The 25,108-nt window shown below is 38.4% G+C and overlaps 2 protein-coding genes across 5 annotated transcripts in view; both read left to right on the top strand.

Moving 5' to 3' along the window:
* The first annotated feature begins 128 nt into the window (after positions 1-128).
* Positions 129-8,577, top strand: LOC118277561 (digestive cysteine proteinase 2). Its single transcript, XM_035596426.2, has 12 exons — positions 129-289; positions 640-736; positions 1,269-1,359; positions 1,970-2,081; positions 3,169-3,298; positions 4,025-4,137; positions 4,646-4,823; positions 5,334-5,563; positions 6,030-6,156; positions 6,754-6,859; positions 7,434-7,618; positions 8,361-8,577. The coding sequence occupies exons 1-12, from the start codon at positions 220-222 to the stop codon at positions 8,539-8,541; spliced, it is 1,620 nt and encodes a 539-aa protein (XP_035452319.2). The 5' UTR covers positions 129-219; the 3' UTR covers positions 8,542-8,577.
* Positions 8,578-13,531: 4,954 nt separating this feature from the next.
* LOC118277568 (uncharacterized) overlaps positions 13,532-25,108 on the top strand; it is a 129,813-nt gene continuing 118,236 nt past the window's right edge. For all 4 annotated transcript variants that reach the window (XM_050696121.1, XM_050696119.1, XM_050696120.1 and 1 more), the window contains exon 1: positions 13,532-13,676. In XM_050696121.1, coding sequence (XP_050552078.1) covers positions 13,598-13,676 — 79 coding nt within the window. In that variant the 5' untranslated portion in view covers positions 13,532-13,597. The remainder of the gene's footprint in view (positions 13,677-25,108) is intronic.

The raw sequence follows: 25,108 nt of genomic DNA, 5'->3' as shown, positions 1-25,108 counted from the left end.
TTCAAAATAATATAGGATACTATTTAAATAACTTTAGAATGCAATACTAAGTACACTACCACATAGGTACCAAAACCTATTAATACCTCACATACCGTATTTACCTAGAACAGTCAAGTCTGTACCAACCTTTACCAACTTTACCTAACGTTTGTTTCCCTATAAATTGCGGAGTTTCGCAATAATGGTGTCAATTCGTTGTTAGTTAGGTTAGGCAAGATGGCGGCCCTTCCCGCCTTTTTAGTTTTGTTCCTGTACGTCTCTTTAGCGTCAGGCTACACTTTGTTACGTAAGTTTATTTTTTGTTTTATATTTTAGATATTTCTATCTTAATTTTGCTCTATTCCTTAGTAACGATTTTGTTCCTAAAACAATTTCTAAGGATTTCGAGTTAGCGTAGTATAAATTGCTGGTGTCGAATGACTCTGACTAAAGCGGTTATTGTTTTTAAATGTTGCTAAACTATGTCAGGTCTATCTTTATTTACCTATATTTTGCTAGTAGGGTAAAAACTTGTTTTGTCTGTCCAGTGTCCAGACCATTAACATTACGTTTTTTCACTTAAAACTACTTCTTTAACAACCCCCACTTACCCCCCCTTTGACCCCAACCAATGATGTGTTTGTTTGCATTCCACAGGAGATGACGAGAACGAAATAGTTTGGCCGTCCGTATACTACTTCAAGGGGGAAAAGCTTAACTTCAAATCCTCTTTGAAAGAAAACTTTGAGATGTGGTAAGTTTATATAAATAACATTAAAATACTATCCTATTAATAAAACTTTTTTTAAAATCACATTCATAATTTAAAGTGCAAACCTCCATCTTTTAAATCAGATAATATACCTAAGACCTTCTAAGCCTGAAAAATACTATGCTGAAAACGGTAACAAAACAGTTCAGCCAAACGCGAGATAATCGCGCACAAACATACATACATACATACAGGTCAAAGTGAGAACCTTCTTTTTTTGAAGTCGGTTAAATAATGTTGTCCAATAGAGGCGGGAATCAGGGATTAGGAAGATTGGGAAGCCTCCGGGCCTCCGGTAACTTCACTCACACAACGCAAGCATTGTTTCACGTCGGTATTTTTTGAGGCTGTGCTGGCTGTGCACTCCGGTCGAGCCGGCCCATTCGTGGCGAAGCATGGCTCTCTCACACTTAGATCTATTTTATCTATCTTTGTATTTTTAACCCATATTATCTTTATTTATGTAAGGGATATAACAATGTCCTTATTCAGTAAATTGACATTCTCTGCCCAGGTACAATGCTGAACTGAACCGCTCCAGGATCGATTTCTACGACGGAACAGTCCAGAAGTATTATTACGGTGACACTGGATACGAATATGTGGTATGTATGATACCTATTCTTATTCCTACGTTTCTTTTTATGGGATAAGCCGGTAAACGAGCAGACGGATCATCTGATGGTAAGCAATCGCTGCCGCCCATGGACGCCCGAAACACCAGAGGCTTTACAAGTGCGTTACCGGCCTTTTTAACACGTTGATTGTCCCATCTATTTTGGATAATCTCGTTCGTACGTCCAATGGAACTTAAAATATGGTCCTACGGTAGTTTTACTCACACAACGAAAGTATAACGCAATTTCGATGGAACATTGACGTCGGTATTTTTTGAAGTCTTTGTTCGATACCGTCCCTAGAAAATTCAAAGTTCGAAGCTAACACGTCCCGTCGCAGTAAGTTAGGCAGGTTGTCAGTTGCCACTGACTAATGCATTACATATTTCTGCGACGTGACGTCACAGCCAGATCATATCATGCATTACATGTAATGCACGGATAGTCAACGTGTTAAGCATTGATTTCACTCTGAATACCAGTGTTTTAAAATAAGGACCAAAGACGATTCACTCCATATTTAATTACATTTTAGATAGGTTTACTAGGAAGAATATAGCTTTACCCTATCAATGGCTGCTTAACCATGAATTTCCAGAAACACCCATACACCACGGAGGAGGTGACCAACGGAGAAGTGTGCATCGTTCGATACTCGGAAGATGAACAGATCGACTTCCTGCCTGAAGTCTCCAGCTTCACATACACAGGTAAAATATTCAAGTTAAATTTATCATCATCATTAGCCGAGAGACGTCCACTATTGAACAAAGGCCTCCCGCTCTGGTACCTTTTAAGTAGAATTTATTTCTACGCAATTCTTTCACTTGAGGACCCAGTGTCTAGATATTTAAACTTTTTTTCACTAGGTTGAGTTCAATCCACTTAGCTGAATTCAATTGCGGGCACATTTAATTTACATTTACCAGGGGCCCAGAAAGCCATAACACACTCAGAATATCTAAGCAGTTTAAGAGAGTCGCTGTACTTACTAGCTGACTATTTCGGTGTCATGATCACGTCTTTTACTGCCCTATAACCCAGGCTGGAATTAACACTAATTTTTCTAGAGTTACCTTATGAGACCACATATAGTATGAAGTGAGCCTTGCACGGTGGTCGGAATTGCAGCCACTCTCGAAGTCAACGAGTAATCATAAAAATATCAAAAATTTATTTATTTCAAACAGACCAGGAAGACACTTTTGAGACGTCAAAACAAATATAATAATATTAATAACGTCTGTCTGTCGGTCAGTCCTCTAGTTGCTCTATTTGCTCGTTCCAAAGTGTAGATTCCTATGGAGAAGAACGAGCAAGAAACTCCATAGGTTACTCTTTTTCAATCATATTCACAATACAATTTTTGGTTACATTGTTTCGATCGCTTCAACTATGTGAGAACAATGTAAAACTAGAATAACTTAAAACGGATATTTACCATGATTTTCAATTTTTGTGAGTTCCAATATTTCGGCCCTGTTGAAACTCACAAAAATTGAAAAACATAGTAAATATCCCGTTTTAAGTTCCAATAATAGTGTTAGTGACCATGTCAGTTTAAAAATGTAAAACTAATATTCTGTCAAAGTGATAGAAAAAGAAGAACTATTTTACCAGAGCCTTCTACTTTTGTTATCAGGGGCCTTAGTCTGCTATTACAATTGTGTCAAAATGGTCGATCACTGATCAGTGCAAGAGGGACGGAGCTATGTAGGTTGTATAGCTCCGTCCCTCTTGCACTGATCAGTCAGCCCCAGGTGTACTATCGAAAATTCAATTTGTTCTGCTTTGCAGGTCAGACAATGACCTTGTACGACAAGGTGGTGGATGTGTGGACCAGTACCGAGCCGTACGAAGAGAAGGTCGTCCGGGAGTCCACTCTGTATGTCTTCAAGACTGATTCCGGCGTCGATATTCCTGTCCAGTAAGTATTTATTAGTTTAGAAAAGCTTTCTGATAGTGGTGACTGAATGACTTAGAATCATCATCATTATCATCAGCCGGAAGACGTTCGTTCTCTGTTAAAGAGGCCTCTCTCTTAGTCCATGGGCGGCGTTGATCACGTACTATCAGGTGACCCGTTTGGTCGTTTGCCTCCTATTCTACCACGTAGAACGGCAGGCCGCCGCCGCATGAATGACTTAGAATGCTCAAACTAAGGTTATTAGATCATTAGGGGTTTAAAAAAAATACGAGTTATCGTGCTTCCAGAAGACCATTAGTTAGCTCAGTTGGAAGACACGTTGACATAGAGGTTGTTTATTTGAGAAACATTATTTTTTTCGAAACCTAATCTTTTGAGTAGCATTGAGTAAGCAAATGATTGTCAACGTTAAGTTGTGCTCTATATACCGTCTTCTGACGCTTGGGAATACGACCGGTGCCGAATTGGGACAATCATTTCTATACGCTTTATAATTTTTCGTGTAGTGTACATATACTATAGGTATCTACCTATATAACTTAATTTGCAAACCAGCCAACTCCACATTTCGTCAAAAAAAATTTTTTTAACCTCGTATGTGACAAAAATTATGATAGAGTTTTAAGCGTCTCCTGAAAAATGGGCTCATAAGGAGTTAACAGGTTTGCCAATTAAGGTATCGGTATGTATTATAGTTGTAAATGACTCCTCTATTGATTCCACCAGGCATGTCAGCAAGGCGTACAACTACGACCTTGGAGAGGTGACGTCCCACGTCATCACCAACTTCTATGACTTCAGCGATACTGTCGATGATGAGGAGCTTAACGTTGGAGACGGTAAGCTATTTACTATCATCTATGTAAAAATTTACGTGAATAATGTTCTTAATTCCAACGCAATAGAGTATAATATAATATTACATGCAACAGCTCGTGAAAATCCATGCGTACCATGGGCTTCCTCTATATAATAGGAATTTCCAAACATATCCACATTTGGAGAAAACAAGGTGCTGTGAACCAGTAAATGCATTAGTCCATTCCCGCAGGGTCCACTCGAAGCACGTGGTTTATCTTTTTAATCTTTTCACCACATTGGCATTATCCAGTAGAGCTGAAGTGAGAGGATTGGTAGGACGTATAATATGTTGTTCTTTATAGCGCTCTAGTTCTGAGACAACTGTTGCTATACCCAGGTACTCGTCTATCTCAAACGTGAATTTAATGAAGCAAAATTTTTCGATAAGTCCCATGTTCTGATCGGTTGTATTAACAACTATTTAACCAATGAGACAGTCAATCATTCACCAGACCCTCTTTACAAACTGACTTCTTTTTTTTCCAGAGGACGATTGCGAAGGTACATTCCTGGGCAAGGATTTCCACAAGGACATCAGGTTTTTCCACCCTGACATCCCACAGGAACTAGACCTGGCTTTCGACCTATACACCAACCACCACGGCAAGCAGTACCAAGACAGTGAACATCAGTTTAGGAAGACCATCTTCGAGAGCAACTGGAGGTGAGGATCTTGAGGAGAAAAATAATATTTATCAATGGAGTAAACATAATACTGTACATTATTTAATTTTGTGATATCGGTACCGGTAAGTTCGCGTTACTATAGCCCGCTGGGGTAACTTTGACCCAAATTCTATAACCAATAAGAATCCAGAACAAAGCGTACCTCTGTAGTACTTACAAACTAATATTAGTTTTTTTTATTGGTATAAAAGTTTGGGTCAGTTACCCAATCGTACGTCACTGTAGATTATAAAATATTTTTATATTAAAATATATTTCTAACATAAATGCTGCCTAACACTCGAAAACTATGCTTAGTCAGATCAAAGTTAGAGAAAACCCTGGTGCCTAAATTAAGGATTAATTGAAATAAATGCTTTGGACTTTTGTGAATGACGTGAGGGTAGGTAGGTATACGTTTTACTACATAGTATTTAAAACAATTTCAAAAGCTTTTGCAAAGCTTCAAAAGTTAAACTAATTTAAAATTTTTTCCTTGCTTATCCAGGATGGTAGAAGAACACAACCGCAAGAACCTTGGTTTCAAGCTGAAGCTGAACGCGTTCTCCGACCAAACTCCTGAGGAGGTCAGCTACCTGACTGGAACCCACATCTCTATGCACCAGGACCCTGACATGAAGCCCTTCCCCCACAACCTGGCTGAGATTGATGAGTTGGCTGAGGAACTGCCTGAGAACTTCGATTTGAGGATGGAGGGCGCTGTCACTCCTGTTAAGAGTAAGTACTCTTGATTTTACTGTATGTCTCTTGGCAGCTAAGTATTTTTTTTTAGTGAGGTGTGCGTGTACCTGTGTGGAGAAGTTTGTCATATAATTTTATTATAACTTTCGTGAGACATACTCAATTAATTAATTTTCTATCGGCTTACTCACGTAGCTGTTTGACGAGGAACTCGACTAGTTTCAAACCACGCTAGTGGCTCATATTCATGAGCAGCATTCCGCGATACACGACGCGGCGAATAGCAGTAGCAGGCAGCGTGACAATATTATATCTTCGAAAGTATTTGTTTCCGTTACATGGGTGCAAAATAAAAAAAAAAACATGTCTATGTTTATTAATATACAAGACGGACATTAAAACAGAAATTACTTATCTACCCTATTGTCATAAAATATAGTAAACGACTCTGTTTTTATACTATGTAGTAATATAGCAACTAATGAGATCATGTCACATTCAGACCAGGGTCACTGTGGATCTTGCTGGGCTTTCTGCACAACTGCTGCCGTGGAGGGAGCCGTCGCCAGGGCCAACGGAGACAGGCTGGTGGACCTCAGCGAACAGTCGCTCGTGGACTGTGCTTGGGGGTAAGTGAGGAAGGACTGATTTGGATTAAATTACCTTTTAATCGTTACGCATTTCATACCCGAATGAATAGGCAGAGTGCACACCACCCATTTTTCACCATTTGTGTTATAAGTCCCATCTAAGGAACGGCTGATTTGGAATAAAAATTCCTTTTAATCGTCACGCCTTTTATCCCCGAATGAGTAGGTATGGTGTACACCCACTTTTCACAATTAATGATGTAAGTCCCTCATAATAGGGGATTAGCCTATTGCCATATACCGGGCACATTTCCAGACTCCGTGCTACTACTGAGACATTTTTAAAGAACCAAAAATTGCCCAGTAATACTTCGCTCGACCCGGGAATCGAACCTGAGATCTCTGGTCCAACAGTCGCACATGCGACCACTCGACCAATGAGGCAGTCAATGCCTTAAATATACACAATAAGTTGTACTCTTTTTTTACGTTTGATGGGTCGACGTTTGGCCGCTATCTCGCCTGATGGTAAGTGATGATGCGGTCTACGATGGAGCACGTCTGCCCATAAGCAACCTATTCACTCTTGATACCTTTGCTTTTGAATTATTAATGGATTATTGTTTGTTTCTATAGATACGAGAACCAGGGCTGCAATGGAGGTACCCTGGACGGTGCCATGAAGTACGTGCTGACTCACGGCATCCCTACAGAGGAGGAATACGGACTTTATGAGGCTAATGTGAGTTGTATCAACATTTTTTAATGGTTTATGGCCGGTGAACAAGCAGACGGATCACCTAATGGTAAGCTATCGCCGCCGCCCAAGGACACTCGAAACACCAGAGGCGTTACAAGTACGTTGCCGGCCTTTTGGGGGTTAGAAATTTAAGGGTTATTGGGGAATCAGGGATTGGGAACATTGGGAACTCAATCATACAATGAAACACTACGCAAGCGTTGTTTCACGTCGGTTTTCTGTGAGTGATACCACGACGGTAATACTCCAGTCAACCGGCTCATTCGTGCCGAAGTATGGTTCTAACGGTTGTTGAGGACTCAGGGATTGGGAACATTGGGACGGGGGTAATTGGGCCTCCGGTCGACCGGCCCATTCGTGCCGAAGTATGGTTCTCCCACACTTAAACATATTTAATTACATAGCTGTATTTACTGTTACTAAAGGATGTTAAAAAAGGATGGTTGAGGAGCATACACTAAATCATTAAGTGTACATACAGTATAAAAATGGATTACTTTTCCGACTTAATCAAACCACAACTTTATACTACAACGACTCTTTCTTCTTTCACCAGGACGGTCTCTGCCGCATCCAGAACATGAGCACCACGTACAACATCCGCGGCTTCGCGCAGGTCACTCCCAGGAACCCCAACGCCCTGAAGGTGGCTCTCAACAAGTACGGGCCAGTCACTGTCGCCATCCACGCCAGCCGGCTCATGCAGCACTACGCTAGTGGACTGTTCTATGATTTCTCTTGGTAAGACATTACGTAAACTAAGATAAAAAAACAACGTCACGCCTTTTATCCCCAAAGGTAGAGTCACATCTGCACATTACGGCACGTAACGTCACTGTACAATGTACACCCACTTTTCACCATTTATGTTATATGTAATAGGGGGTGAGCCTATTGCCATATACTGGGCACAATTCCAGACTCCATGCTACTACTGACAAATTTTCGAAAAACCGAAATAATCCCAGTAATACTTTTCCCGACCCGGGAATCGAACCTCGAGACCCCTTGTCCGGCAATCGCACGTGCGATCATTGGACCAACGAGGCAGTAAACTAAGATAATTGTAATATGCTATTATGTTAAAAGTTGTTTTAAGAAAAGTTAAATAATGTTTTTTGTTAAGCTTCTTACCGGATGGATTCAAGCACCTAGTATGCAGAAGGCAGTACTCCTCGAATACGTTAATTAATTATGAGGAGGTTATCGGTCTCTGGAGCCCTAACTACCGGTAGTTTGGACCATGCTCCCGCTACTGGTCGGCTCCTATTTTTAAATGTTATTTTGTTTTTTTATTTTTATAAGTAATGTTTAAAAATAAAATTTTAGAGTGTTTTAAATAAATAGGTATATGAAAGTAGCCTTAAGAAAAGTTGAATAATGTTTTTTGTTAAGCTTCTTACCCATATTTCAAGCACTAGGTGCTTACGTATCAAAAGTAGTACCAAATAGTATTCGGTAATGGAATGTCCACCTCTTGCAGTGACGAGACCTACCCCAACCACGGAGTCACAGTCATCGGTTACGGTACCCGCGACGGCGAGGACTATTGGATCGTGAAGAACTCCTGGGGCGAGTCCTGGGGAGAAGACGGCTTCATCCTCATGTCTGCCAAGAACAACAACTGCTTCGTCCTCGACTCGCCATACTACCCCATCGTTTAAGTTAACATTTTTAGAATAAATTCCACGTGCTGTTGAGTTTGGTGTTTTATTTTAGAAAATATATTTTTTTTAAATGGATCCCACAGGTAGGCAAACGAGCTCACTGATGTCACCTGGGTGCGTTTACAGTGACATAGCAAGTTCGCATACACATGGACACCCAGACCCAAAACAACAATTTGTGGAGTCACACAAAGAGTTGCTCCGTGCCTTTTAAAAAGAAGTAGGTATGCTCTTTTCTTGAAGGTCGTATCGCTTCGGAAATACCGCTGACGATAGCTTATTCCACAGTATTTATTAATATAGAGATTATTTTAAAATAGGGATTCGTCTATGTAAACGTTTAAAATAGAAATATGCAATTGAAAATTATTTTTGAAACAAATACGCCAATTAGCGACATCTGTTGGCATTTCCTTCAACCAAAAAGTAACGTTAGTCATCTTCTATGGCATGCTAAGATACCAATTTTAAATTAGAATCAATTACGTTTAACACAGTAGGTATAAAAAGATAGCCAAGTAAAATAAAACAAAACTATCAATATTATTAACCCAATATTGAGAACAACGCCATCTATCAGACTTTTCCGGCACTATTCGTTCAGAAGTTAGGAATGGCCGTCATAAACTCCGGTTATGGCTTCGTTTAGCCGCATTTTATTTGAATGCATTAACTTTTATATCATGTTGGCTTACGTGAATGAGTTTGCAAAATGTGGTGCAGTAAAATGGAGTACATTTCAAATGTGTATACCGCACACAATTCTCTTAGGGAAACTTTGTAGGTAAACATGGAAAGTTTTATGGTATTTTGCGCTTACAAAGTTAATTACTTCGGAGGAATTCTGTTCTGATGTGTTTGAAGTTAATTATAAATATTTCTATTAAGAAATAAATTAAGATCAAGTAATTATCACAATTAAAAGACAACAAAAGTTGACTATTTTAAAAACTGACAATATACAATCTTTTATAAGTTTAACTAATAAGCTAGCAAACTAGAACATAATAAAATATTATGTAACTACTTACTAATAAAAATCACACAATTTCAGTTTTAAGTATAAAAAACAGCACATAATATAATATTTGAACATTAAAGTAAACTTTTAACAAGAGTTTTCTCAACACCATTAACAGATGTCGCTACTAGTCCTAAGATAAGTGATTCTATCTGCGCAATACCCGGTCCTAACATTTTACGAGTCGACGGAGAAGTTTTTTATTCCCAGGCAACAGAGGGACATAAACTATCCATTTACTTGGGTATAAAAACGTTTTTATATCTATTATCGTACATGCCATAACTTGATATTTGAATATGAAAGTTTTAAAGTATCTATAATATTATAATAATAAGTGTCTATTATTTTTTGAACGGCAGGCGTAAATCTGTTTTTACTTTTCGCTTGTCTTTTTTTAAAGGGTTAGCCTTTTGCTAAACACCGTTAATGGATAGGTTCCAAGTTAGGTAAGTCGACCAAAATCCTGTATGAGATGATAACCAGGAATAAAGCAGATTAGAAACGAGGTGGTTTGGTCAGTAAGAGTTTGACACTCCCTCTAGCCTTGCCCAAGGTGGGAAAAGTCATTGGGTGGTTTTCCAACGTCAACGTCACGCCTTTTATTACCGAAGGGGTAGGCATAGGTGCATATTACGACACGTAGTACGCTATGCAATGTACACCCACTTCTCCATTTGTGTTGTAAGTCCCATGTAATAGGGGGTGAACCTATTGGCGTATACGGGCACAATTCTAGACCCCGTGCTACTGCTCAGAAATTTTCGAAAAACCGAATTAGCCCAGCAATACTATGCCCGACCCAGGAATTGAATCTGAGATGCCTTGTCTAGCAGTCGCACTTGCGACCACTTGATCGACGAGACATTGACCCCCCCCAAAATACTACACGCTCAACGCCACAGCTAAGATGTGAAAATTTAATCATTTTAAAAGATTTACGCAAATGTGGCGCGATGTGCTCAACATGTGTTATTGAAATGGGGCACCATTGTCGGCGCTTACTCAATGAGCGCCAAATCCCTAACACCGGCTCTCTTGGCACGCGGTGCTTAACAAAATTGAATAATATTCGAGTCGGGAATGAATGTCTCATTATTATGTGTTTGGATTGTGATGGTACTTGTTTGTTATTGGGTTCGATTTTGAGGTATCACCTTCTTAATGTGTTAACTACTTTTCACCGGTTACCGGTTATACTATAAATTGCGTTACCTCAAGATTAATCTATCTTTTCCAAGCTCTGTTCATGTCCTAAGTACTTATCACCTACCTATTTTTTAATGGTATAGGCTGTTGAACGAGATTCAGATTTATTTATTTGCTTAAACATGTGTGTGTAAATACAGGATTCGGAAAAGTGCAGACATGTTTGTCACAGCATGACGAGCAGACGGATCACGTAGTGGTAAGCAATCGCCGTCGCCCATGGGCACACGAAACATTAGAGGCGCCAAAGCATGACTCTGCTGTACTTTTATAGTACCTACGTATTTTTTATAGAAAGTCATTATAATACCACTACCCATTACCTCGTAGGACCAATATGCCTAATATTCCACAACAGTATTTTTAATATTTTTCCTTCCTTTAATGTAAAAACCCAGTAAGATACCTACAACAAAATGACACGGCTTAAATCTTGGCCATTTCGCAAAAGTAAAACAGATTGAAGTCCATAACACAATTTTATAAAAAGCATAAATGCAAACAGAATACTTCGCATTAACTTTACCATTTTCGTCGGTAAGCCGGTGTACACACTGTCGGGGGAATGTGTTGCAACATGTTACGTAACACAACAACTGAAATAAAGTCCGGTTCAACTTGCGTCGATGGGTTGGCCTGGTGATCTGTAAGACAGGTTCTACCTACAACAGACACCAGTCTCTTGTTATTATATCCAAATTGTTTGCTGTGCACTGTAATATGATTATGAGAGAAATAAATGAATATTATTATTATTGAAACTTGGTTTAGTTCACATTTTTTGTATTAAATTATTTTTTAAATGTGCTCTTTTTCGGATGCCAGATGATTATGTTCTTTTCCTAACCTTCCGGAGCTGCGGACCACCTAGCGGGCTTACCAGATCTCCGGCTCGAAAAACAGGAGTAAGAACGGGGTGTTTTTAGTCAGTAAGAGTCTGACACTCCCTCTCGCCTCGCCCAGGGCGGGAAAAGCCATTGGATGATTTTCCCTCCTTAAAAAAAAGCCTTCTGCCAGTTGGTTGAAGTTTGATAGGAAGTCCTAATCAGTTTTGACTAAATGCAAGTTTTGTAGGCATAAAAGGGAAATATTACAAACTCTATAAATGCAATAATATAACTAATCACACATATAGTCACAAAGGCGCAATATAATGCATCTACGTTACATGGTTTCACATTTACATATCTGCAACAAGCTACACGCATGTCTTGTAACACGTTGCACACCACCAGTGTATCCACAGCCTTACAAATACCGACGGACAGGAAATCTTCTCCGGCAGTTTGTTTTGTATATAATTTTGTACGGAAGCCGGAATTTTGTAGCTTTCCCAAACTTCTCCCAAGTAAATTGAAGGAAAAGTATCAAGGAAAATATTGTATGAATGTTTATACCTACATTATAATATAATTAAGTAAAATGTCGTGTGTTTTTCCTTAGCAGTAAGGTATGGGTTGGTGCTTATATGAGTCTTAAAATAAGTAGCCAAAATTTTTTTCGATCGTGAGACATACTAAATTAACTAAATATCGTTTACTCACGTAAATTAATGGAGGACTGTTCTTCTTCGCTGCGTCTGCGCACGCTGCTCATGATTAAGAGTTCCTCTGTAACTCAAAACTAGTAGAGCTTTTCTCCATAAATTTTCGTGAAAAACGTTAAGTTTAAGTGGAGGACAGCCATATTTCGGAACGTATGAGCCGGCTTGATCCGAGTGGCACCACGTCTTCACAGAAAACCGGCGTGAAACATCGACTCCCCAAAAATCCTTAAATTCTTAACCCTCAAAAGACCGGCAACGTACTTGTAATGCCTCCGGTGTTTTGGGTGTCCATGGGTGGCGGAGATCGCTTACCATCAGATGATCCGTCTGCTTGTTTACAGGTTTATACCATAAAAACTACTTCCACTAGAAAGAGAGATTACACACAAGACATACTCGTATTTTAAAATAACCCACCCATCCACCAATCAACCTTGGCACCCATCACTTTACCACAAAGGCAGAGACTTCAGAAGTAACTCAGACGTTCAATACTACTTGTAGTAAGTGGTTAATTAGAGTGAATACGTTTTAATGTAGTTTGAACCTCTGCTTACCACGTGTCTTTACGTGCGTGATACACACCGCTCCGAGCAGTCTAGAAAGCAAGTCGGAATTGTTATACTTTCACTGCTGCGAAGAATTGTTGCCAACAAATATACGTTACATTTCATATCATTATCATCACTGTTATCAGCTAAAATGATAGAGCAGGAGTGAGAATAAAGCAATGAACTTGCTTTATCCTCCCTCTCATTCCCAATGCCCAAAATTCATCTCCAAAACTTGGGAAAACTGGGTTGTATACGTTCACAACGTTTTTGCGGGGTGAAAATCGTCCGTAGATTTCTCCCACCTTGTAAGAGGCGAGAGGGACTGTCAAACTCTTACTGACTAAAAACCACCCCATTTCTACTCCTGCTTTGAGCCGAAACCAGGTCCGGATCGGGCTTTAGCTCTACTGTGGTCTAGCTCTTTTAGGTGCGTATACTTTGCACGACCCAAGAATCGAACTCTACATCCCATATCTAGAGATAGTTTTCAGGCTATACGAAAAGGTAGGTATAGACTCAATATTTTTATATCTTTCTTCTTCTTTCGAAAAGTACGACTAAGATACTTCTTGACTACTAGCTTATATTTCTAGAATTTGCTCGCTTTTGCACTATTCCACCCGTATGTCGCGTCTCCCAGGGCCGTAGCAGGGTGGGGATCAAGGGACGACCCGCAGATCGCGTCGAGCCGCCGCGAAGGACGGACGCGTATAAAATGGTCCTATGAGCCGTGCCAGTGTCAACACAATGGTGAAATACAACGTATTATTTGCTGTAACAATTGCCATCTCCCTCGCGACGGGTGAGTCAAAGAAATTATTACAATTATATTATAGAACTTTTTAATTCAAATGTAAAATTTTCCGGTCCTTTCGTACGCGATTTTGGTCCTTTTATACCGTTTTTCGTGTTTTTCGTCTGTAAAATTCGTTTGATTTCTTGTTTAATGTGTTTGTTATTGATATTTACAATTTCGGTAATTAGCTTTATGTACACATTATATTTTATTCGTGGATTTGACGTCTGTTTTGTTATGTGCGTAATTCGTTGGCGCAAAATCTTTTGTTTATGATCAGTTTCAAATATGCGTGTATTTTTATAGGGACGTGATTTCTTTAATATATTTTTTGGGATATATATCTATTGTTTAATACATATATTGACGATGTATATTAAACCGTGTTTTGTGGAAAAATTGTGCTACGTCGAAGAATAAAAAGGACTTTACATGTCATTCTTTTTGAATAGTAAATTAAATACAATACATATATTTGGTATAAATAACTTACATACATAACTTTACGCCTGTCTCCCATGGGGGTAGGCAGAGACAATGGACCGCCAATTGCTACGACTTTTACATACCTCCTTCGCTTCATCAACAGTCATCAGTCAGTTTTCATGCAAGCTCGTCGGTTAAAGATACTTTTAATTTTGCCCTTCTTTGGTATACATACATATATAAACACGAAATGGGAGTACATAATATGGAACTACTGGAAAATGTATAAAAAAAGAGAAATATAAAAGCTAATAGGTATTTCATTTTACGACGTCGTTGGACCATTTTTTCGTAGCAAACACTTAAAAAGCTATCGAGTTGTTTCGTTATATAAAAAATTGAAAACAGCATCGTTCTTTTTGAGTAATAAGATATCGATTTTTAAATTCTTTCTTTTTTTCTTCTTCTTTCTTTTTTATAAAACATTACTCCACACTAGGATTTTCTTCTGTGTCGTGGGTGCGTTTACAAACATACAATTCACTCCTAGACCCGAAACAACAATTTGTGAATCACACAAAGAGTTGTTCCGTGCGAGAATCGAACCCGCTACACGTTGCGCGGCACCCGGTTACCCAGCCACCGCGCTAACCGTGAAGTATTTTGTAGATATCGATTTTGGCTTTCAAAGCCTGTTTTTTTAACACTTTCCATTTTTTTAAAGGTTCTATGAAACTTTGTGGGTCTTTGAGAAGCGTCTCTCTTTTAGTCTGTTAGTCTATACCGACTCAATAATTAAAGTCAAAGTCAATGTCAAAGATTTATTTGCAGACAAATATGGTTACAAAAGTTCTTAAGTGATACTTAGTAAGCAACTTAGCATATTTAATTATAACATAATGACATGCAAATTTTACTTAAATTCGAATCCAGGACAAGAGCTACGGACTGTCTGCGGGTTACCGGGGCTCCGGCTCGAAAAGCAGGAGTAGAAACGGGGTAGTTTTTAGTCAGTAAGAGTCTGACTCTCCCTCTCGTCTCGCCCGAGACGAGAGTAGTCATTGGATGATTTTTCACACTTAAAAAAAGGATGAGCAATTTAGAATTCCGTGCAATTTGAACCAATTCATTTACACATACATACATAACCTCACGCCGGTCCACACGTCGGTTAAAGGTACTTTTAATTTGGCCTTTTTTTAATATATCGCAAATATGTCCGTCATAATTATTATTACACAAGAAAACATCACTTTTTATGATCCCACCATACATTATAACACACAATTTTCTCAGCAAAAACTTTTCACAGTCGGATTCAAGGGTCTCAAGTGGCTCGAAGCAACTTTTATTGACTTTCTCAACTTATATAATATATAGACTGGCCTATATATAATGTAATATTGATCTATATATAGCATATCAATATGGGGGAGGCGTGGGCTATGATATTTCCCAAGGGAGCTAGTTGGCTAGATCAAAATTGACGTGGCGTTGTTTGTAGATACGTACCTACCTATTTTTATTTTGATATTGACTTGACATTGTATGTTGAAGTCAACATATTAGTGTTCTTAGTTTATAAAAGCCAGTTTTAGTAACATACATATATGTGTGTAGATTTATTTGTCTAATAATTATAGTGAGACATACTTAATTGATTAAAAACATCTGTTTACAACTATTAGGTAGAGTCCCACTGTGTCTTGAAACTAGTAGAGCTCTTCTATTAGTTAAACCGGCATTTTTAATTTATCTGTGGATTTGCTTATTTGATACAGAATTTTGTCATAAACTAAGCTCTATCTAAATGTGTCAATATTTTATCTCTAGTAAACAAATTGTAGTTACTGAAAGACTGAAACTGCCTCGTTGGTCGAGTGGTCGCAAGTGCAACTACCGGGCAAGGGGTCTCAGGTTCGATTCTTGGGACGAGCAAAGGACTGCGGAGGTATTTTCGGTTTTTCGAAAATTTATAAGTAGTTGCAAGGAGTCTGGCTTGGGCCAGTATATGGCAATAGGTTCACCCTCAAGTTACATGGGACCTTAACACAAATAGTGATAAGTAGGTGAACATTGTATAGTGGCATTAAGTGCCACCTCCCTTCGGGAATAAAAAGAGTGACGATGATTTTTAAACTAAACTGACGCATATTAGAATATTATTTTGAACAAACATATCGACACGAGAATTTCAGACCTCTCGCTCGACAATTGTAATTGTAACCGCTGAACCAACGAGAGAGTGTAGAGCAACACAAACAAGATTGAAATGAAATAAATTGTTTGTCCAATTCAGTTATTGTTGAAACAAAAAATGTTTCAAATTCTTTGATTTCCACAATCAATTCCGAATTACGTTGTCCGCCATTCGGGTTCGGATAGTGTTTGAACATTTTGTATTTGGAATAGAACGATTTATTTTTAAATTCGATACGCGCCTGTTCTATTAACGGCGATTGAATGGTTCCATTTTTGGAATAAACTTTTTACTTTTTTGTTTGTTTTTTAATTGTGATTGAGTAGATTTGTTGTGCCTGCCTCGTTGGCCGAGTGGTCGTGCGACTGCCGGGCAATGGGCCCTCGGGTTCGATTCCCGGGTCGGGCAAAGTATTGCTGAGCTTTTTTTGGTTTTCCGAAAATTTCTCAGTAGTAGCACGGAGTCTGGAATTATGCCCAGTATATGGCAATAGGCTCACCCCCTATTACATGGGACCTATAACACAAATGGTGACAAGTGTACATTGTATAGCGGCATTACGTGCCGTAATATGCACCTCTGCCTACCCCTTCAGGGATAAAAGGCGTGACGTTGCTTTTAAAAAACGTGAAAAAAGAGGTGAAAAAAACAAACCTCTTTGATACCGGCACAGGGGAAATTGATTCGTTGAACCAACTAACAACTCGATTTAACCGTGGCAGTTACAAAAAGCATTTAAAAATAGCTCCGTGGATTGGCTTTCCCGTTTTCCCTGTAACGTTGATCTAATAAAAAAAGTTATAGGTTAAAAGGGTGTTTTTTGCGCGTACCTAGAAAAAGCGTTTGACCTGTTCGCCTGCTGGACTAATGGGCTTTGTACTACTATGTCCACGCGTGGCGGGCTTGTTGGAGATCGCAGACTAAAAGGTTTAGGTTTCGGAGATTTTAAAAAAAGAGTTTTAGGTCGTTAAGGGTGTAATTGGTACGTTTATGATGATAATTAGACATTGTTATATTAATAATTATCGGCTTACTCACGTAACTGTTTGACGAGGAACTCGACTAGTTTCAAGCCATGCTAGATACTCATATTTTATGTTATCGGCTTACTCACGTAACTGTTTGACGAGGAACTCGACTAGTTTCAAGCCATGCCAGAAATGCTATGTATGTTTTGCGGAATGCTGCTCATGAATATGAGCCTCTAGCATGGCTTGAAACTAGTCGAGTTCCTCGTCAAACAGTTACGTGAGTAAGCCGATAACATAATCATTAATTTAGTATGTCTCACGAAAGTTATATATTATAAAGGTTTAGGTTTATCAAAGAGCGGTACTGAATGCCTAGTCTCTGTCGCATACGGGAAGAGTAAGTAAGGGTGGTATCAAATGCATTAATTCTACAAGTGTGGGAGAGCCATGCCTCGACACGAATGGACCGGCTCGAAGTGATACTACGGCCTTACAGAAAACCGATGTGAAACAAGGCTTGCGTTGTGTTTCGTTGTGTGTAAGTCTTTTACAATCTTTCCAATCCCAGATTCCCCAACAATCCTCAAATACCTAACCCCTAAGAGGCCGGCAGCCGCAGTCCATAGGCGGCGGCGATTGCTTACCATCAGGTGATCCGTCTGCTCGTTTATCGGCTTATACCATAAAAAAGAGATGAATATGGGTGAAACTCAGTGCTCACTTAAATACTAATTGGTTTAAAAGCGAGGAAAAAGAAAAAATAAACGTTTTTCACAGATCATCGTGAATGTAGGGAAGTTGTTAACGAATGTTGCGATATCGAGAATGGGAAAAGTTTATTTTTTAAACGATGGTAAACTTTTTCGGTTGTTGCTACAGGAAAAAATTAAAACTTTTCCAATGGGCCCGGTACGGAGGCGTAAATTGAATCGGAACGAAATTTCTTCAAATGCTTTTTTTGTCAATTGCTTGTGTGATTTGATTATGATTGTGAGCAAAGAATTAGTTAGTAGAACTCTACAGGGCCGTATCTATTACTAAAGGCTGGAGGCATAGTAGGCGAGAAGCCCAATAGGGTAGATGACTAGTCTTTATTTTAATCTCCGTCTTGTAGATTATTTCAAAATTTTAGACAAGTGTTTTTTTATTTTCTTTCGGAAACAAGCGCTGCTTGCTTTTGAAGATATATCGATTCGAAATATCGCGTCACGTCATTTCTAGGTACGTTTTATATGTAAGTAGGAATGACGTATTTAATCTCTCTCCTAAACTTTGATTCGTTTAATCTAAGTATTGTTATCTTATATGACAAAATAAAAAAATATGTGTCCAACATTCTTTCATCATCTAACGGACGGACCCGTCATCATCCCTATTTTTGAGCTGTAGACCCAAAGTTCTTTGGTGTGAAAAGGCCCAAAGGCAACGCAATTTGGGTGACCGGCACTGATTACTTATTATAAGGAGATTAATTACCCCACTATATCCCATAAAATTCTTAGCGACAATACAATGTGTATGAGGTTTTCTGAGCTCATAAAACTACTGATGGACTTCTTTCTAAAATGAAAATCTCGGATTTTCCCCGACCTGGTCTCACCAGCGACCTCTAGACCGACGACCTAAAGTTTAGAATTAATTCTCACAAAAAGCAATGTCATCGAAAATCGCCTTCATTTCTGAAAAACAGCAAAAGATCTTGGAAACAATAAAATTTTTGCTCAAAGTAATAAATCATGCCTGAGTTTCGTTCTTGTCGCACATCAACCTGCCCCATTAGAACAAATCTCTCCAAAACAATATAAACCTTATTCTTTAGACGTTATAGTGGATAATGCCTTGAAGAATTTTGATTGAAAGGTATATCTTGATGTGCGGTGAGTATTTAATCAGCGTTAACAATGGCAACCCTAACAATGGATGTTGCCATAAAAGAATATTCTCAGGTCACTTAGTGTTGCCCTGTATTGTGAATTGGTCTCCGACACACGTAGGTATGAGACTTGTATTATTTTTTTTAACAGTTAGATTTATAGGTATTTAGCAGTTTTTTTTTACCAGCTGCTTTTTTATGGTAAACAAGTACCCGGATTGCCTGATGGTACGCAAGCCCATGGACAAATCTAATTCTAATCAAAGTCTAATTTGAAACACCAGAGGCGTTACAAATGCGTTGCCGGTCGTTTGGGCGTTAAGAATTTAAGGGATGTTGAGAGGAAAATTAGGCCTCCGGTAACCTCACACAATAAAACACAACGCAAACGTTGTTACACGTCGGTTTTCTGTGAGGCCGTGGTATCACTCCAGTCGAGCCGGCCCATTCGTGCCGAAGCATGGCTCTCCCACACTTAAAACTTAACAATACCTTAACTTCATTTCTGATTTAATATAGGTATCTAATAAAACCGAATAATACCACTTTTACTAACTCCCGAATCGAACCCAACACTAATCCTAGATCAACAAAAAACTCCTTTAATTCCCAACCCATATGTAAATCAAATCTATCTACAGTTCTACAGGTGATTTTATTTCAAACGCAGTTATATACAGAGTGGTTTTATTTCAAACGCAGTTATATACAGAGTGGTTTTGTTTTGAAACGTAGGTATATACAGGGTAGTTACGTTTTCATATCTCGGCCGTGCGATGGCTTATTCTAATGTGGCGGTACTCGTGACTAAAACATGAGATTTCCCTGAAAATAATGACGCATACATTACACTGGTGATCCTTGAAAAGTATGTAATATTCAGATTTCAAAATGGCCGAAAAATATTACAACTGTCATGGCGGAAAATTGTCTGGTTTCGTTGGTTGCCTGGTTTTATTGCTCGGCGTAAGTTTAAGTATTTTATTTTCAACGAAACAATGTGACCAATAATTGTATTGTAGTGTGAACATGATTTAAAAAAAGGAACATTTGGAGTTTCTTGCCCATTCTTCTCCATAGAAATCTACACTTTGGAACGAGCCGATAGTTTTCCTAGAGGACTGACTGACAGACTGACATTTTGTTTTTTTTATATTGGAATTGAATTGGTTGGAAGGTTAGCTCACAAAAATCCGACAATGCAGTTGTAACGCCTCTGGTTGGGTTTTGGGTGTCAAAGGGCGGCGGCGATTGCTTACCATCAGGTGATTCGTCTACTCGTTTACCGGCTTATACAATAAAAAACAATTCATTTCATACAATTTTCAATCTTAATACAAAACAAGTAAAATCGAAAATCCACCATAACTCACCATTAAATTAAACATGATCTATAATATCTACACCACATACTCTACCTACCCCCTTTACCTAAACCTCCTGAAACCGCAACATACATCCCTTAATCTCTTTGTCGTTATCCAACAAAGGCTTTCATTTCATTTTGTACTATTTCCGGCTGAAGGCTGGAACATTTTGCTGGGAGGCTGTAACAATGGACCAGTCACCTCGCGCCCTCATCTACATGGAACCTTAACCTTTTGTGTGTCTGTTTGCTTGTATGTATGTATGTATATAGTAATGTTTACCTGTAAATGTGTTTGTTTGTCCATGTTTTGTGTCATGGAGAAAGAAAACTCGCTAAAACAAATAAACATGGTAAATATCCCGTTTTAAGTTCTAATGTTAGTACTAGTGACTATGTAAGTTTAAGAACTTATATCATGGAGAAAGAGTTTTGGGTTTTGCCGGTTGCAGTTTTTTTCATGAATCATGCTTTTTCAATTGTGAAACAAGTATTAGATTTTGGTCAGTAGTTTTTGAGGTTATAGCGAGTAAACAAGTCAGGATGCTTAAGTTTTTTTTTAACTATATTCAATGAAATCACTAAATGATTACAACGAATTTTATCCTATTTGCAATTTGGTTGAATACACAGTTGATGCGGTGGCTGGGCAACTGGCTGCCGTGCAACATGTAGCGGTTTTGATTTCCGCAACGGTGTAGCCCTTTGTGTGATCCAAAAATTGTTGTTTCGGGTCTGGGTGTCATATTATGTACGTAAACTTGTATGTTTGTAAACACCTCCAAGTTACAGGAGAAAATCCTATTGTGGGGCTATGTTTTTTTTTTAAACGTTGCCCCACACTAGTATTTTCTCCTGTGTCGTGGGTGCGTTAACAAACATACAAGTTCACATACACATAAAAGTCCATTTGCGTCTTTTTCCCAAGAAAAGTTGTACATTTTTGGTTATATTCTCGCAAAATTCATTCTCTGTAGCATTCTGTTAAAATGAAATCAAGATGGCAAGTAAATCCAGTAACGAAGTATAGGCTTCGATTGATCATGCTTAATGATCTGTGAAGAATGCAATGAGAATCAGGTCAGCTGCGCTAACGTGCCTGCTGGCTAAATCCTGATTAAATGCAACTATCTATAGGCTATTGTAAATGTGTGAGAGTTGTTCTGACATATGTGTACTTCAAAATATCAGGTATATTCGACAAGTACCAATGTGCGATTTTCCGAGTTATAACATGATTAAATGAAACTATCTCTAAAACATAGAATACAAGAAAAATTTAAGCAGTCGGGACCCATTCTACATATTATGAATTATGGCTTTCTAGAATGGGTCCCGATGCTTAAATTTTCCGAGTATTGTTGTTTTAGGATTATTTAGACATTTTCAAACGGTGAAGGAAAATACGTGAGTCTGGGGTTGTAATTTTCTAATTAAATTACCTTTAATCAGCATTGAGCAAGCGTATTTTTAAGTCATTTAATAATTGCAATAATATTCATATGCGGTTTACTTACGTAAATTAACGGAGATAAACTCTACTAGTTTCGAGTCACAGAGGGACTCTTCATTATGAGCAGTGAACACAGCTAGTTTAGCGTTTCTCCATTAATTTACAAGAGTAAACCGTGAACCGTTTTTTACTTAATTTAGTATGACCCACGATAACACACTCAAAAAAAATCGTACATTTTTGGTTATATTCTCTCAAAATTCATTTATTACAGAATACGGCATTCTGTTAAAATAAAATAAAATGCAAAAAACGCAAGTAAATCCAGTAACGAAGTATATGCTTGATAACATTATCATGCTTCAATGATCTGTGAAGAATCAATGCGGAATGTGAATCAGGTCAGCTGCGCTACACGTGCCTGCTGGCTATATCCTGATTAAATGCAACTATCTCTAGGTAATTGTAAATGTGTGAATCGAAGTAAATTATTACGATTAAATGCAACATTATTTACGCTATTGTAAAATGTGTGAGAAAGGAATAAAGTTCTGAAATATGTGTAAATAAAAATTTTCGTTAGGCGTCGAAGTATTCGTCCGCATCCCTGTCAATGTACTTTCTAAGATTATTTAGACACCACTGACTACCGGTGAAGGATAATATCGTGAGGAAATCTGGGGTTGTAATTTTCTAATTATAAGTTTGAAACCGCCAATCAGCATTGAGCAAGCGTGGTCGTTTTCAACCAACTTCAAAAAAAGGTTATATCAGTTTAGTCTATCTATGTATTGATGTTTGTGGGCGATTGAAAATCGTTTGGCGGAATAAAAATTTGAGGATTATTTCACCGATGAGTTAAAAAATACTGAGGTACGCACTTAAACAAGCGATTAAACAGGTGTGTAAGTCGTTTTTTCCATTGTCTTGCCTAATATTATGGCCAGTTCGTGAGGTCTGGTGTTCTATCCATTTGACAATCAATAATGTTATAAACCTATCAACAAAACTGATGAAAATTTCACTACACTATTTTATATACTCTTCTACTTATCCCATTGGGAAATAGCATAATATACAACTAAGAAAACACAAGACCATTACTCTTCGTTCGCACGTAATGTTAAGAACTTATATAAATTCTAGAGGAGACGCGTCGGGGCCTGTCTAGACAAATATCTAGACAATATCGATGGTACCTAGGGGATTGAGAAGACTCGGAAGGATTATATTATATCTCTTCACGTTTCAAGTACAAGAAACCTATGTATTTCAGCTGTGCACTCTTTAGCCATAAGGCATCCATGTTTTAATCTTTTATACAAAATGGATCCCGATTTCCATTGGTAATCGCCCTGTTTACCTCGGCAAATGTTCCCGTGGAGCTGAATGCTCGTGAACAGACTCGCGGGTAGCTGTTATATCATTTTGGTTATATAAAGGTATATTCTTATGATAGTTATCGAACCTCGGTACTGTAAGATTAGGTTACATACTTGCTTCACTGACTGCCGTAATGTTATATAGCTATATAATATAAAAATTGGGGTCGGCAGAAGTGTACGTTTTAGATTCCAGACTATTTAGTTTAGAATTGTCTGATTTGATGAAATGTAGACTTAGGGTACGTAGTTTAAATCTCTGAGCGGTAAATTATAGTGCATAATGTACAAGCTTTTCAATTTTATTGACACGTTTATATAAATAACCACATGTCCACCTAATTTTACTAACCTTATAATATTTACATTAATTAATACCACTAACATTAAATATTACATTATAAACAATCAATAGGCAAATAGTTTTTACCCGACTGCGCCAGAAGGAGGGTTATGTTTTTCGAGTGTATGTATGTATGTATGTATGTATGTATGTATGTATGTATGTATGTATGTATGTATAATTGTTTGGCACGCTCTGCAGCCTAAACGGCTTGACGGATTTTGGCTTGAGAGGTGTCGTTGGATTCGTATTTACTGTGAGAGTGACACTGGATATATCAAAATAATAAAAAAAACAAAATGGCGGATTTTGGCGCCTAATTCGAATATTGCTCAGTTTCTAGCCTGAACGGCTTGATGGATTTTGGCTTGAGAGGTGTCGTTAGATTCGTATTTACGGTGAGAGTGACACGGATTTTTGGCGCCAAATTCGAATATTGCTCACTCTCTAGCCTAAAAGGCTCGATGGATTTCAGCTTGATAGGGGTCGTTTGATTCGTATTTACTGTGAAAGTGACACTAGATATATCAAAATATAAAAAGAATAAAACTAAAAGAAAATCAAATAAAAAAAGTAATTTAAAAACATAACCCTCCTTCTGGCGCAGTCGGGTAAAAACCCGACTGCGTTTCTTTATTTATAATATGAAAATGAAAAAACTCTAAAACAAGAAAATCATCGTAAAATTGAAGCAGTCGGGACCCATTCTAGAAAGCCAGCTGTATGTGCCCTCACAAAGTCTACATATTTAGAATGGGTCCCGACTGCTTCAATTTTACGATGATTTTCTTGTTTTAGAGTTTTTTTCATTTTCATATTATAAATAAAGAAACGCAGTCGGGTTTTTTAGTTTTTTAAATTATTTTATGGTAAGTATACGCGGGTAAACGAGCAGACGGATCACCCGAAACACCAGAGGCGTTACAAGTTCGTTGCCAACCTTTGGGAAAGGTCACACTACGAATTAAAGCGTTGTTTCACGTCGGTTTTTTGTGAGGCCGTGGTATCACTCCGGTCGAGCCGAACCATTCGTGCCGTAACATTGCTCTCCCACACTCATTGCCATGCATTCATTGCAAACTCGACACTAATTTGTAAACCACTCTGTATAAAAATCCTGACATCAATCAAAACACTAATTAGTCGCCATCTTTCCTTATCGCCTTTTCAAGCACTCTGTATAACCGAGTCAATGGACGTAAATTATCGCGCGCAATCCGGCGGCTCTCACAGTATCGACAGTTGCCGGTCCGGTCCGGAAGCGAGCCGGACTCGTGCCGGACAACCGGACGGACAGATCGATACGGTATTCCACTTGTGTCTGTGTGTGTATGTAGTTGCAATGTAGAAATGAATTGTTTCTGTCAGGTTAGGGAGCTGAAGTTACGTGATATGTGTTATGTCAGTTTGTATACTAGAAATTG

The sequence above is a fragment of the Spodoptera frugiperda genome, chromosome 10, assembly GCF_023101765.2.
Source record: "Spodoptera frugiperda isolate SF20-4 chromosome 10, AGI-APGP_CSIRO_Sfru_2.0, whole genome shotgun sequence".
NCBI classification, from domain to species: domain Eukaryota; kingdom Metazoa; phylum Arthropoda; class Insecta; order Lepidoptera; family Noctuidae; genus Spodoptera; species Spodoptera frugiperda.
This window is presented reverse-complemented; position numbering and strand designations above follow the sequence as displayed.

Bases quoted from the DNA above. Each gene is read 5' to 3' on its own strand.
- LOC118277561 (XM_035596426.2), top strand. From the start codon at position 220: ATGGCGGCCCTTCCCGCCTTTTTAGTTTTGTTCCTGTACGTCTCTTTA. The intron at 4,138-4,645 runs GTAAGCTATTTA...TTTTTTTTCCAG, and splicing joins GGAGCTTAACGTTGGAGACG to AGGACGATTGCGAAGGTACA. The intron at 7,619-8,360 runs GTAAGACATTAC...CACCTCTTGCAG, and splicing joins CTGTTCTATGATTTCTCTTG to TGACGAGACCTACCCCAACC.